Source organism: Aquarana catesbeiana, linkage group LG03 (genome assembly GCF_042186555.1).
Source record: "Aquarana catesbeiana isolate 2022-GZ linkage group LG03, ASM4218655v1, whole genome shotgun sequence".
NCBI classification, from domain to species: domain Eukaryota; kingdom Metazoa; phylum Chordata; class Amphibia; order Anura; family Ranidae; genus Aquarana; species Aquarana catesbeiana.
The window spans coordinates 130855034-130870536 of record NC_133326.1 but is presented as its reverse complement, the minus strand read 5'-3'; the positions used below and the strand labels follow the sequence as shown (position 1 = coordinate 130870536).

At 40.3% G+C, this 15503-nt stretch overlaps 1 protein-coding gene across 1 annotated transcript in view; it reads left to right on the top strand.

Annotated features, from left to right (window-relative positions):
- The window catches only part of LOC141131682 (src substrate cortactin-like), a 100397-nt gene that overhangs the window by 31431 nt on the left and 53463 nt on the right, over nucleotides 1–15503 (top strand). Inside the window, exons 8-10 of the mRNA XM_073619234.1 lie at nucleotides 3092–3146; nucleotides 7603–7713; nucleotides 14531–14641. Of these exons, the coding sequence (XP_073475335.1) occupies nucleotides 3092–3146; nucleotides 7603–7713; nucleotides 14531–14641 (277 nt within the window). The remainder of the gene's footprint in view (nucleotides 1–3091; nucleotides 3147–7602; nucleotides 7714–14530; nucleotides 14642–15503) is intronic.

Genomic DNA, 15503 nt, shown 5'->3' with positions numbered 1-15503 from the left:
AAGGTCCCCGCCCCATTTCTGTCAATAGACGCCGAAAAGTAGACTGGGATTTTATGATAAAAGCAATAGAGAATATTTGACAGAAACCAGGAAATCAGACCGAGACAGAAGTACAGTTAAATCACACTTGTTTAATAATAAAAGTAAATAGAACAAACGTAGTCAAAACATAGCCAGAGTTCAGGAACTGGAACGCATAGTCAGACAAACAAAATGTCAGGGAGCCGGTGATGAGCGTAGTAAAACAGCAAGCAGGTTCTGAAGCCAGAAGGGATGTCAGCCAAGCAAGTCTTTTAACAGGAATGCAGGAGAGCATCTCTGTGATGTTGACTAAGGCGAAGGCAGAGATACTCTGGGCTGGACGGCTTAAGTAGGCAGGACTGATGAGCAGGATATCATCAACAGCTGAGTAACTGTGGAGAGATAAGTGCTGGCAATTAGCCGACAGCTGAGTGGCCAGCTCAGAGAAGGAAGGGCTGAGCCCAGCCCTGACAATATTGGAATAGGCCCTAGGGTGGTTGGATGGATAAAAGTGCTATACAACCATCCTACGGCCTCAATGAAAATTAATGAAAGCCTGTCACCCCAACCTTGGAAATGTTAAATGGTACAAGACAGGAATGTCCGCTCTTACTCCTTTTGTTTGAACTGACATTGGAACCACTTTTGGCAACTATAAGAAACAATGTAGAAATGAATGGGGTGAAGGATCGGGGAAGAAGAACATAAAGTAGCAGCATCTGCAGATGATGTCCTGTGGTATATAACCAACCCCAGAATTACATTACCAAATTTTATAAATTAATTAAAAAATATGGAGAACTGTCTAATTTGAAGATAAATCCAATAAAGTCAGAGATATTAAACATAATATAAGTAAAAAAGAACAAGCTGTACAGGGAGAGTTCCACTTTACATGGGGGAAAAACAGACTTAAAATATCTCAGAATAAAAGTAACCTCTTCCCTTGGGAAACTTTACCAAGCAAACTATATCCCATTACTAAATGAGTTTAAGATGGAACTTAAAAAAATAGCTATAAAACCACTTTCTTGGATAGCATGAATAAACATAATAAAGATGGTAATACTCCCGAAAATATTGTATACATTTAAGATGATCCCAATGGCACTACACCAGACATATTTTAAAATACTAAAAGGAATAATAACAAAGTTCATATGGCAGAATAGGAAACAAGGGATACAGCACATGGTGTTAAGTAAAGATAAAGCACATGGGGGGTTAGCTGCATCAGATATAAAAAGATACTATGATGCTGGAGTATTAGCACGAATGGTTGAGTGGACTAGGATAAAAAATGACAAAAGATGGGTGGAAGTAGAAAACATGTTGAGCAAAACACAATTAGATGAGAATATTTGGGTCCCACATAAATATAGAATATTAAATGAAAAAGTCCCAGAACTGACTAGAAATGTTTTTCGAGTCTGGGATAGATTGCACCGACAAGCACAGTGGGAATATAATTCACCTTTAATTTCATTGACAGACACAAATAATTTTTTACTAGGAAATAGGGCACAATTTGGGGACTGGGTTAAAAACACACAGTTAAAAGATATTATAGAAAAAGGGAAATTATGTCTATTTCAAGAATTGAAACACAAGGGAGGAATGGAAAAATTGAATGAATAGAGGTATTTGCAGCTAAAGCATTTTGTGTCAACGCTCCCACAACCGATACGATCAGAAGAAAATTTGAATTGATTTGAAAAGCTATGTAACTATCGGGGGCCTGTTAAACATTGTATAGCAAAGATATACAAAATAATTACGGAAATGGCAGAGCCGAAAATACCTCCATACATTGGAAAATGGGAAAGGGAATTGGATACACAATTTACAGAGCATCAATTAAACAAAACACTAAGAGCTGTATATAGTTATTCGGTATATATAAATAGCAAATAAATGAACTATAAATGCCTGGCTAGATGGTATATAACTCCGGTTAAAGCACATAAATATTAATCAGAGAAATCTCCATTGTGCTGGAGAGGATGTAATTCACAAGGTACCATGACCCACATATGGTAGGAATGGCCAAAGATACGGGAACACTGGCGGGAGGTGCGGCAAAAGATAGTCGAAATTTCTGAAACAGAGGTACCAGATAATCTGTGGAGCTGTTTATTCCACAGTACAAATAAAACAATAAAACAGTATAAGAATACAATAGTTCCTTTTTTGTTAAACGCAGATAAAGGAATAATACCATAAAAATGGCTTGACCCAGAAAGACCTACAATAAGGGAATGGTTTAAAAGAATTGAATATATATATATATATATATATATAATACAGTATGGAGTATTTGAGTAGTAAAGCAGAAGACCTGACAGAAATGTTTGCTGGAATATGAAGAAAGTGGATAGATTTAAAAAAAAACAAGTAATTATGTGGAGAGCTATGTGGAAGTGTAAAAATCTGAGAGGAGGAGAGGAGGAATGGGAGGGGGCGCCCATTGCAGGGGGGGGGGGGGGGCGCCTTAGGGGAAAGGGGAAATGTATTTAAATTTTTATATTTCTGATGTAATAAGTTTTGTGTATAAATAATTCTGTATATGGAAAAAATCAATAAAATTTAAATAAAATAAAAAAAGAAAACATACTTCAGACACATGATATAATGTGGTTACTATGGGTTGCAAAAATGATTTGTGTTTTGTAATCCTTTTTGTTGATACTGACTGCTGTAAGTACTTGCAAAAAGTGTAAATGCATGATATCCTTTTGTGCATAAGGTATTGATGGTTTTTTTTTTTTTTGCTTTCCAAGATAATGGAAGTATGTAAAGGTTTTGGCAAGGACATGTATTTTTAATTCTTAAAAGTGTCCCTCTTGCCAGTCTTGGAAAAACTGACAAAAGTCATTGGATAGATGGCAAACATCTGATTTCATGATGGGATACAAAGTGAAAGACAGCTGAAAAACTAGAGTTGACCACAACAAGTTCCCTACAGCCAATTTCCAAGACTTAAAAATAATAAATACTTTGTAAAAATGCAAAATGTATTTTACTGTATGTTGCCTTAGAATTCAGTCCATTTAAAGTGTTGTTTTTTCAGTCTGCACTAGGATATGACTACAAGGCTTCTGTGGAACAACATGCATCTCAGCAAGGTGAGCAGCTAACATCAATAAAATGTACAGTATACAGCCTGCAGAACTATTCCCACAAAGTTGGGAGTATGAAATTGTCCCTGATCCAATCCCCCCACCACAATCCCTCTGCCCCTGATCCCATCCACCCCACCACCATCCCTCTGCCCCTGATCCCATCCACCCCACCACCATCCCTCTGCCCCTGATCCCATCCCCCCACCACCATCCCTCTGCCCCTGATCCCATCCCCCCACCACCATCCATCTGCCCCTGTTCCCATCCCCCCACCACCATCCCTCTGCCCCTGATCCCATCCACCACACCACCATCCCTCTGCCCCTGATCCCATCCCCCCACCACCATCCCTCTGCCCCTGATCCCATCCCCCCACCACCATCCATCTGCCCCTGATCCCATCCCCCCACCACCATCCCTCTGCCCCTGATCCCATCCACCACACCACCATCCCTCTGCCCCTGATCCCATCCACCACACCACCATCCCTCTGCCCCTGATCCCATCCCCCCACCACCATCCCTCTGCCCCTGATCCCACCCCCCCACCACCGGCACTGATCCCATTCCCCACACCACCGGCACTGATGCCACCACTGCCTCTGATCCCATCCCCTCCACCACCGGCACTGATCCCACCACTGCCACTGATCCCATCCCCCACCACCATCCCTCTGCCTGATCTGATCCCTCTGCCTGATCTGATCTCTCTGCGTGATCTGATCCCTCTGCCTGATCTGATCCCCCTACCACTATCCCTCTGCCTGATCTGATCGCTCCACCACTATCCCTCTGCCTGATCTGATCCCTCCCCCACTATCCCTCTGCCTGATCTGATCCCTCCACCACCATCTCTCTGCCTGATCTGATCTCTCCACAACTATCCCTCTGCCTGATCTGATCCCTCCACCACTATCCCTCTGCCTGATCTGATCCCTCCACCACTATCCCCCTGCCTGATCTGATCCCTCCACCACTATCCCTCTGCCAGATCTGATCCCTTCACCACTATCCCTCTGCCTGATCTGATCCCTCCACCACTATCCCCCTGATGGCCATGGTGGTGGGGGAATTAGATCAAGCAGAGGGATAGTTGTGGGAGATAGGATGATGACACTGGAACTCACCTGCTCTCAGTGTCAGTTGATTTCCCCCTCGTTGTTCAGTGCTCTCTCAGTCTGCAAACTCACAGTGCCTCCAGTAATTGCTCTCCCAGCATGGAGTCACTGTCTGCACCTCACACAGGGGAAAGGTCCTCCCTCTTCACTCGAATGGCCCGTCAGCTGATCAGCTGACTTTCTCCTCCACTCCAGTTTCCTCCTCCTGACATGGAGCTGCTTGAAGGAATGGGCAGAGCTCTGTGCCAGTAACATTGAGTGCTCACTCAGGCACAGTGTGTACATTGTCCCGACTGTAACTAGAATCTGTGAGTGGCGGTGGCCCCCCTCCCCCCACCCATTGTACTGCTATGTCTGGAACATAGTGCCCCGATCATTGCCTAGAAGCGGCGGCGGCAGCGGCAGTGCGGGCAAGCGGGCGGGCCCCTCCACAGTGGCAGAGCTCCAGGGCCCAGTCGCAAGTGCGACTGCTGCGACCCTGATAATTCCACCACTGGTATGATCTACTAAATACAGGTTGTGTGGAAACTCAGACTTGTAAGGTGAGGATGCATGTGACAGGGGTTGTATAGTTTAGAAAATATTACATAAGATCTCAACAAACTAACAAGTATGTTGTGACTGAACAATTCTACATTATGCTCATGCAAAATAATATAATTAGATAAAATTACCATACATGTATGATTTTTAATGACCTGTGGGGCACCGTTGTAATGCAGTATATTACAATAAAAATATAGAGATTTAAATCATTTGTTTGGGCTAAGCTGGCCCTAATTAACTATTTTCATTACTAATTGAGGTGGACGCTATGGGGTTAATTTACTGAAGGCAAATAGACTGTGCACTTTGCAAAGTGTAGTTGCACTCTGCAAGTGCAGTTACTCCAGAACTTAGTAATTGAGTTAAAGCTTCACTTTGCAAAGAGTACCCAATCACGTGCAAGGAAACTAAAAAAAAACAGCCTTTTTCCTTGCACATGACTGGATGATGGAAGTCAACAGAACTTCTGCTAATTTACTAAACTCTACAAAAACTAAGTCAATATAAACTTGTATGTCTACATTAGGAATACATTAAAGTGTTTGTTAGCCCAAAAAAATATATTGATCCTGCTCCTTTAAAGCATTTTATACAGCACAGTGCTTGTTCTCTATTATTTGGCCGCCTGTAACACCTGTAATACCTGGCTGATCCTGTCTGGTTCTGCCCTCCTTTATGTAAACTGACCACAGTATATCATGGCTGCTGAGCCCTGACACCATGGTCAGTTTACGTGCCTCCGTCATCCGAATCCCTGTGTGAGCCACCCCCCCCCCTTCACTGTTCCGAGCAGTGCACACATTACTGCTCCCAATCACTGTCAGCCCCTATGCTAGGATTACATGTAGTATATACTATATACCATTTTACAACAATTCTTCTTCTAAATACCGTTTTTCTTTTCCCCGAGCAGTGGTCATGTGACCGCCAGGTGCTGTCTTTCTCTGATGTTTGTATTACAGAGGGAGATCACGTTACCACCCCGAATACGTCAGAGGGAGATCTCGGCCCCTCCCTCTGTAATGCAAACATCGGAGAAAGACAGCGCCGGGCGGTCACGAGATCGCTGCTCGGTGATAAGAAAAACGGTATTTAGAAGAAGAATTTTAGCAACTGCCACATAGTATATACTACATGTAATCCTAGCAGAGGGGCTGGCAGTGGCTGCGTGCACTGCCTTAACAACCCCTTTAACGTTACTTGATATTCCTGACCACCTGATCGCTTTGCACTAATTTTATTTTCTACTAAAGAAAAGTTGGAAAAATCTAAAAGTTCTCTGCAATCTCCTGTAGTCAGCCTTCATGTAGTTCACTGTGAATGCACTTCCTAAATTCTGAGCCCTGCAACTTCCTCTATCTCTGCTTCCTTTATTACCAAACACATTGAAATTTCCAAAGCAAGTGTGAACCTGATGGCTGTAGTAAAAGTCTTAGTACTGACTTTTTTTTCTGTTATACTTTTTGCATTGGGAAAACAACAAAAACAACCCCTATGTATTGCGACAAATGGACAAAAGACCTTGGTTCTGCTCCACAACCAGGCGAATGGTGTAAAATGTGGGAGGCCTTCTTTAAAGCATCTTGTAATGTTCTGGCTCTTGAAAATGATTTCAAAGTTATGTCTCATTGGTATTTTACCACAGCTAGGATCGCAACAGGTCTACCATCATACCCGTCCAACTGCTTTTGAGGTTGCCTAGATTTGGGCGATATGAAACATATATGGTGGACCTGTCCAAAGGTCCAGAGTTTGTGGAATAGGGTATAGACCCATGGTGGGCACTCTTACATAAACCTATCACAGATGCCACTATTGGGAACGCACTCGAATTACTCACATTTTTATGGCAACAAAGCAAACTATAGCATGGCCGTGGAAAACACCACTTTTTAGCTTTGAAGGGGTCAACAACCGGGTTCACGGTTTGTGATTTGGCAGCCCTGGATAGACGACCTTCTGCCTTCTCAAATGGCCTCCCGATTCTTAAAACTGTAAAGGTTCCATGTGGTACAGCTTAAAAACACCTGGGGTGCCCCCCCCTCTATTTCCCCTCCTTTCTTCTCTTTCTTTCTCTTCTTTTTCTTTCTCTTTTCTCTCTGCTTCTTACTGTTTCATGCTTCCTACCCTCTTTGTGGAGCTCCTGTAAGCCCCAGATTAATAGCGCAGTCTGTGGCCGTCTATTTTTTTTTTTTCTTCTCTCCCTTTTTTTTTGTGCAGGGTCTTTCCTTTATATCCTTCACTTATGTCACAAAATTGCTACGACATTAATGGTCCAGCGCATGATATTGATTTGATTATGTCTTAGATGTTTAACTTACTCTTACAAATTGATGTCCTGCAAGTCCTGTCTTATACATGAGCTATTGCAGTATAAGACAGTTGCCGCTCTCATTTTATATTTGGAGAGCAGTGTACGTGCGAAGTGTGTTGATATTATTAATGTTTACATCTTTTTTCTGTACCGTTCCTACCTCTCTTGTTATACTGGAAAATTTCCACAAAAGTTCAGTAAATGGAAAACAACAAAAACAACATCTGGCCTCTGGTCTCACAAGCAAAAGTTCTCTGAATAGTGACACAGGGGAGTAGAGTGGATTGGTATGCTTTATCTATGTCTGGATGAAAAAAATGAAGAAAATCTCAAAGCTTTATTTTCAGTTTTTACTAGAGTGTACCATTAAGTCACACCTCTGCAGATTGCCACTTAACCTATCGACAATGTAGAAAGGGAGAAAATAATCACATCATAATTTTCATCAATTTATTTCACTTATTTTTACTTAAAACCTTCAGATTATTCTAAAGGATTTGGAGGTAAATTTGGTGTACAAAAAGACAGACAAGATAAATCAGCTCACAGCTGGGCCCACAAGGAAGAGGTACAGCCACATCAGTCTCAGACAGGTATGTAGACCACCATTAAAGTAAAAAGTCCATGAACCTATGATTTATCATTGTGATTATAGAGATAATGAGGATGATTTACTAAAAAAAGCTGAGAATCTTCATCAAAAAATTGTTTTAATTTGTTTATTTATTTATTTAAAATAAAAAAACCCAAAAAGGGTTAACACTGCGCTAGAAAGGTGTATATTGAAAAGTGAGTTGTAAAAGCCGCCAGCACTAAAAGTCTAATACTAAACTCTAATACATCAAAAAATAAAAAATAAGTGCAGCGCTGAAACTAAATATGAATTGTATATCATACTAAAATAACCATAAGGAGTGATTAACCCACCAATGATAAATTGAATAAAGAAAAATATAAAAAGTGAAAAAACAAGTCTCCCATAGAAGACTAAGTCCATAAGCAAAGTGAATTGATGACCAGAGTGCATATGTCCAGAGGAAATGTGACATAGGTGAGTCCAGCATCCACAGTGATTCACACCCAAGTGAGATATGAGGCTCCTTACCAGCTCAAGGTGACCACCTCACCTCAGGAAGTAGAGAGGAGACGTTGCTGGAAGTGGCAGCTGAGGAGTGAACCCTGCCGAAAGCCTTCTCTGTGTTCAGCGATAGCGGAACTGGTATAAGTGTATCACGTTTTCAACTGTGAATATCGGCATAGGTTTGTGGGTGACCTGATAATTTCCCAAATGCCTGGTGAGACCACTGTTATGGTGGTCACCTTGAGCTGGTAAGGAGCCTCATATGTCACTTGGGTGTGAATCACTCTGGATGCTGGACTCACCTATGTCACATTTCCTCTGGACATATGCACTCTGGTCATCAATTCACTTTGTTTATGGACTTTTTTTTTTTTTTTTTGAGTTTCTGCATTGTTTGTAATCGGGACTTGATTCACCTCTTCATATACTTTTTAATTTCTCACTTGTTGTATATGGTGAGACATCTGCCTTAGTCTTCTATGGGAGACTTGTTTTTTCACTTTTTATATTTTTCTTTATTCAATTTATCATTGGTGGGTTAATCACTCCTTATGGTTATTTTAGTATGATATACAATTCATATTTAGTTTCAGCGCTGCACTTATTTTTTATTTTTTATTTATTTATTTATTTATTTTTAATCTGATCATGTGAATCGAAGGAAGGAAGTGAATATTCATGTAGAAAGTGAAGATTCTCAACTTCTTTTGTAAATCAGATTCAATATCTGAAATGTGAAGCCGCTCACATAAACAGTTATGCCACATACACAGGATGTGATTTTCTGACAGAAAATGTTGGATGTGAGCTTGTTGGCAGTAAGTCCGACCGTGTGTATGCTCCATCGGACATTTGTTGGCGGACTTTCCGCCAACAAGTGTTGGCTAGCATGTTCTCAAATTTTCCTCCAAGTGTGTGTTGTCGGACTTTCCGATCGTGTGTACACAAGTCCGTCGGACAAAAGTCCAAAGTACAAACACGCATGCTCGGAAGCAGAAGTGGTCGGTCTTGTAAACTAGCTTTCGTAATGGAGAATTAACATTTTCGACGTGGCAAATTATGAAATCTCCACATGCAGCGCACAATTCTCTTCTTCTTTAATGGGATAATAATGAAGCTGCTTTGCTGGTGATACTGATGGAGTTTTTGCAAACAAATTTTCAAAGGCTTTTTTTTTGCTAGTGATATCAAGAATAATATTATTATGTTTTTTATGTTTTTTTTTTGTGCAAGTTACCACAACACCATTATCCCCTAGTTTTTAAGAACAAAGATACAACTATGTTGGTGTCCCTTGTCAATTTTACATTGTAAAACACATAGCTAAGTATTATTCTCCACAATTTTTTTATTGCGCATTAAAAAAAAAAAATTAGACATGCTATCTGCCAATAGAAAATAACCAAAAAGTGCATTCTATGCATCCAAAAATATAGAAAATATACTAAATCAAATCATTATTCAACCAAAAAAATAATGTCAAAGCAATAACTCCAAGGCCAATAATAAATAACACGTTATCTCCTCCGATTCCGCAACATGTCTGGTTGATGAACGGCCATTCAGAAATGAACTGAAAAGCACAAAATGAAAAGCGATAAATGAAAAACGTCAAAAGAAAAGCGCGAATCAACACTCACCAAACTTCTACTAACACAAAATTAGCAGAAGGAGCCCAAAGGGCGGGGCTACATTTGTAATTGTTGGCCAACATTTGTGTGACAGTGTATATGCAAGACAAGTTTGAGCCAACACCCTTCGGACAAAATTCCACGGTTCTGTTGTCGGAAAGTCCGATCGCTTGTACGAGGCATTAGTCTCTGCAACATCAGGGGTTCTTCTGAAACTACTGTACTGGTGCCCTGACATGGTAATTAGATATTTACTTAAAGCGGGAGTCCACCTAAAAAAAAAATATTAAAAGCCAGCAGCTACAAATATTGCAGCTGCTGACTTTTAATAAATGGACACTTACCTGTCCCAGGGTCCAGTGATGTCGGCAGCCGATGCCGATCACTCGCTCGACTCTCGGCAGCTGTCGCCGCCATCCTAGGTGAGGGAATCAGGAAGTGAAGCGTTGTGGCTTCACTTCCCGGTTCCCTACTGTGCATGCGCGAGTCACGCTGCGCATCGTAACTGGTCCCCGTTATCTCCTGGGACCTATGTGTTTCCCAGGAGACAGCGCGGAGGGACGGGAAGAGGCGTAGACTCCCGTGGGAGTCTATGCCAAGAAGTGGGTGCAAATACCTGTCTTAGACAGGTATCTGCACCACCCTCCCCCCTGAAAGGTGCCAAATGTGACACCAGAGGAGGGGAGGGTTCCAAAAAGCGGAAGTTCCATTTTTGTGTGGAACTCCGCTTTAATACCCACTTCCACCAAAAACATTTTCTTTAAGATTTGGTTAGAGTAGGGAAGAATTAGAATCTCAGGTCAGGTTTTTACCACTAGTTGAAGAAAGTGAAAAAATAGCACTGGACCTGTAAGGTTATCTTAATGTTATTGCAATCTTAACCCCTTCCCGCTGCCGTTTCCTGGCCCTTTATGAGCTTCTAGATTCTGGGAGGTGTGCATTTAAGCCATGTGACCGCTGTGATTGACTGTCACATGATCAGAAAACTTTTGATCACAAGTATGCATCGGTAGCTTTCGTGACGGTGACTGTGCATATATGTGTGTGGCAGGCGGGAAGAGGTTAAAGTGTTGACGTTGCTGTAAATAATGAGGTTCCTGGGCAGGCAGCTTCTACACCCTCATGGATCTCTACTGTCTCCTTGGCTTGTAGTGGAATCTAACAAAAATTTAAATTGAAGCACCACACCTCTTCTAAGAGGTCCAGATACAACTGTCAAACCAGTTGCGACAAGGCCTGTGCTTGTAATCACTCTGGAAGAAATAACATTAAAGGCCCAATTCACATCTAGCTTATTCACATTGCTTTCAAGCCCTGATGAAGAGAGCATTTTTGACTTGCCAAAATGCGGTGGATAATTTGTGCATTGACCCTATAATTTTTATTGGAATAACGTTGTATCTGGACCTCTTAGTGGTGTGGCACTTCAGTTTCCATTTTTGTTCTTACTCCTATCTTTGTCCCCACTGGGGAGATTTCCACTTTCTGCCATCGTAATGTTTTGTCCACAAAATGGGAGGTGAGGAGAAATCTTTCCACTGGTGAAACAGACAGCAAAAAAAAAAAGCTTTTGAAAAGGTTAGAGGGACTTGATCCAAAGTTGGTTTAGATTCTCAGTGTGAAGGTAAAACATTACCGTAGAGTATAAAGTACCTTGTCTCTTTAACCCAGGAAAGTGGAAGAAATACAAAAGCTCCACACTAAAGCTTAAGACGTCCAAGAATATGTATTTCTTCATGGAAATTCAAAGATAATAAGCCAACACAGGCTAAACTATTCCTCTTATTAGGGCTCCAACTGCTGATTTGAATAGAGTGATGGACTTATGCAGGTTAATGGAGTGTGATTTAAATTTTATTTTTGTTTACAAACTATTTTGTGAAATGGTCATAATCCAATACACTCATGTTTAAGAGATATAGGCGAGAAATTTACAAAGTTCAGATATACAAATGGCTATAGGTAGGTAACATATATATATTAACAGTAATAATATAAAAGTAATCTATATGACATTTAGTATTATTTGTCAAGGAGATTGTAAATGTAGAGAGATATCCCATTGTTTCCATTTTTATCAAAAATATGCATGTATCTGAAAGAACATGATGAATGCATTCAGAAAGTTTATTTGTTCCATTCTGTTTATTACTTGGTGCCAAGGTATATGGGTAGAGCGCAAATTAAACGCTATTATCCAATGAATAGAGCTAAATAAGGTATGGATAAGTCTAGTACAAGATATGGAAATATCTGGAATAGGTGTGAACAAAAGACACATTTGTGGTGATAATTGGATTGTTTTACCCATCAATTGCTCTATTTTGCTCAAAGTTAGTTGCCATGTAGGTTTAAAAAATGTGTAAAAAAAGTACTGAGATGAGCAGCCCCTAAAGCACAGGGGGATTATGATGGGTAGAAAAAAATGTATTCTTTCAGGGATTAAATACCATCTAGTATGTAGCTCAATAGCTGATTCTCTAACAGATAATGTTATGGTGCTTTTATGTAGGTTTCGTAACATGACTACCCATTCTTCTCTTGAGAAAGATTTATCTAAATCTGCCTCCCATTGGAACATAGGTTTAGATTTTTCTGACATAGAAAATTTGTTTAGAGAATTATATAACCAAGAGATGATTCCTTTATCTCTTTGTGATGATATACATAATTGTTCAACATTACTCTTGTAGTGTAAGAGAGTAATGTTTTTGAAAAAAAGTTCTTAATTCGTAAGTAGTTTGTCTGCTCTGATGGTGGAAGGTTAAATTCTGATTGTTAGTCAGAAAAAGATAGAAATTCTTCGTTTAGAGTAAAAGATTTTATGGTAGTCAGGTTATGTAAATGCTATATGGCAAAGGTGTTTTTGTTGTTGTGTGTTAAAGGGAATTGAGGATCTCCCAGGAAGGAAGCTAGGGGTGGAGTGGTAGAAATGCCGGCGCCATTATTTAAAGGAGTGACGGGTAAGATAGCCCTAGACCACAGTAGGCCTCGTAAATTATATGGGAGAATTGATTGTTGTTCAAAATACAGCCAAGGAATTTTTTGACTGGAACAAACCATTGGGGTAATTGAGTGAATCTTGCTGAGAGGTAATATAACCATATATTAGGGAGGCTAAGTCAACCTCTAGATTGAGGTCTGAACATAAGAGAATAACTGAACCTGGGTTTCTTGTTTTACCAAATAAATTTATTAATTTCCCTTTGGAGAGAGTCTAGGGTGTTTTCGGGGATTAATAGTGGGAGGGCTCAAAAAATAAGAGTTTAGGTAAAACAACCATTTTACTGGCAACTAATCTCTTTGTAAAAGAAATGTGATAAGTCGACCATAGCTTGAGCAAGGAATTTATATTGTTAAAGAGTGGTGTATAATTAACCTAAAAAAAGGGGTTTTATAGGAGGGAGTGAGGTGAATTCCTAAATATCTCAAGGAGCTAGAACACTATTTAAATGGGAATTCTTCCTTTAGAAGGGATGTCATTTGGGGTGGCATATTTATAGGCATAGCAGAACATTTGGATACATTTACACCTAAACCAGTGAGGTTATGGAATATATCTAGTTCTTTAATGAGGTTTGGTAGAGAAATTAACGGGTCAGTGAGAAACAATAGGACATCGTAACTTAGTTTAAATTCTCTGGAGCCTTTAGTGTAACCTTTAATGCTTAAGTTATTTCAGATAGCAAAGGCGAAGGGTTCCATGGCTAAAGCAAATAGGAGTGGAGATAATAGACACCCCTTCCTAGTACCCCTGCCCAGTGAGAAAAAAATCTGAATTATTACCAGGGAGCTTAATTCTTGTCTGTGGATTTTGATATAACGCTTTGAATCCATGTAAAAATGTATTACATATGCCATATTTAGGGAGCAATAGGTCTAAATAAGACCGGCTGACTCTATTGAGAGCCTTATGTATATCAAGGCTCAGTATGAGCGCCTGGTGTGAGTGCAGATTGGAGTCTTGGTGTGATTTAAAATTTGAAGGAACTAGCTGCTTTGCTTCTTTTATACAACAAGCTGGTGAAGCACATCATCGGAGGAGAGGATCCCCAAGGAAGGGGGAATGTTATAGCTCCCAAATGGGTTAGATTGCTATCTTTGGGCTTCTATTATGAAATAAATACTTATAGCACTCATGTTTATCCCCCACCATCCAGCAATAAAGGGTTCAAAGATGTTTTCACTTTTCCCTACTATCAAAAATGTAAAAGAAGCCTTTGTCTAATGCTGGGCTTTAAAATTTTATTTCTGTATAATATAAGGAATCTTTCTCTCTGAAGCAACTGAATTGACATGTGGATGGAAATAATGTGCATACTTTGTCCAAATGAATGTTACAATGTAACAGTACAATGGATATTACAATGTAATACATTTAGTGTAGTTGGGGCCATTTTAAATAAACATTATCTGAGTTGTCCATGTACAGAGCAGGTTGAAGACCTCCTGGCTCTGCACAGATCACTGCTATAAAGTTAGAAATTTAAATCTCTTGCTTTTGCACAGCTGATAAATTAACAAAGACAGCACAAATTCAAAAACTAAACCCAGTTTCTATATTGTTTCATTCTGCTCACTGTTCTAATACTTTGTATATCACAGAGTGACAGCAGTAAATACGGTAATATATTCAGTTTTTTGTTTCTAAATGTAGCTTTTCCACCTATATTGCTACTTTTATTTTGGCCTCATTAGATCATTCTCAAGGATTCGGAGGGAAATTTGGAGTACAGAAAGACAGACAAGATAAATCTGCTCACAGCTGGAGCCATAAGGAACAGCTACAGCCCCATGAATCTCAGACAGGTAATATGTAGACCCAACCAATCAGAATGTTGGCACGTTGCTCTTATCTAGAAGTCATATATTTGTATGTTAGTTATTTCTGAGTAGGGATGGGCCAAACACCCACCGGTTCGGTTCGCACCAGAACACCTCGAACAGGCAAAATGTTCTAGCGAACATGCGAACATTATTGCCATAAAAAGTGTATGGGGACCCGGGTACTGCCCTAGGGAAAATGTATCAATGCAAAAAAAAAGTTTTTTAAAAAACTGTTTTTTCAGGAGCAGTGATTTTAATAATGCTTAAAGTGAAACAATAAAAATTAAATATTCCTTTAAATATCGTGCCTGGGTTTCCCCTTAATCTGCCTGTAAAGCGCTTCATCTGTGCGATGTGTAGAACAGTGCCACATCAATAATGACATTTCTAAAGGAAAAAATGTAATATAAACTTGCTCGCTGCTGTAATATACTGCGGGATCCCGGCAATTTAGATGAAAAACCCCACCCACCCCAGTCAATACCCCTTTAACAAGTGTCCAGTGATGTAAATCCATCGTCAATCACGCCCGACTGACCCAGAAAATAGAAAAAACTCAAAAACTCCACCTCCGTGGGAGGCTTCCTTGCAACTGCTATCTTTTTGCTTTGGCAGCTCTTATATAGACAAGGGACCACCCGCTGACGTAACTGGATGACCTTGCCCCCTCTGACATCACATGATGTCACATGATGTCAGAAGGGGGCGGGGTCACTCGGTAACATCACCGGGTGGCCCCACCCTTGCCTGTATAACAGCTGTCAAAGCCAAAAGACAGCAGTCGCTGGGAGGCCTCCCATGCGGGAGGCGTTTTTTCTTTTTTCTATTTTCTATTTTTTTGGGT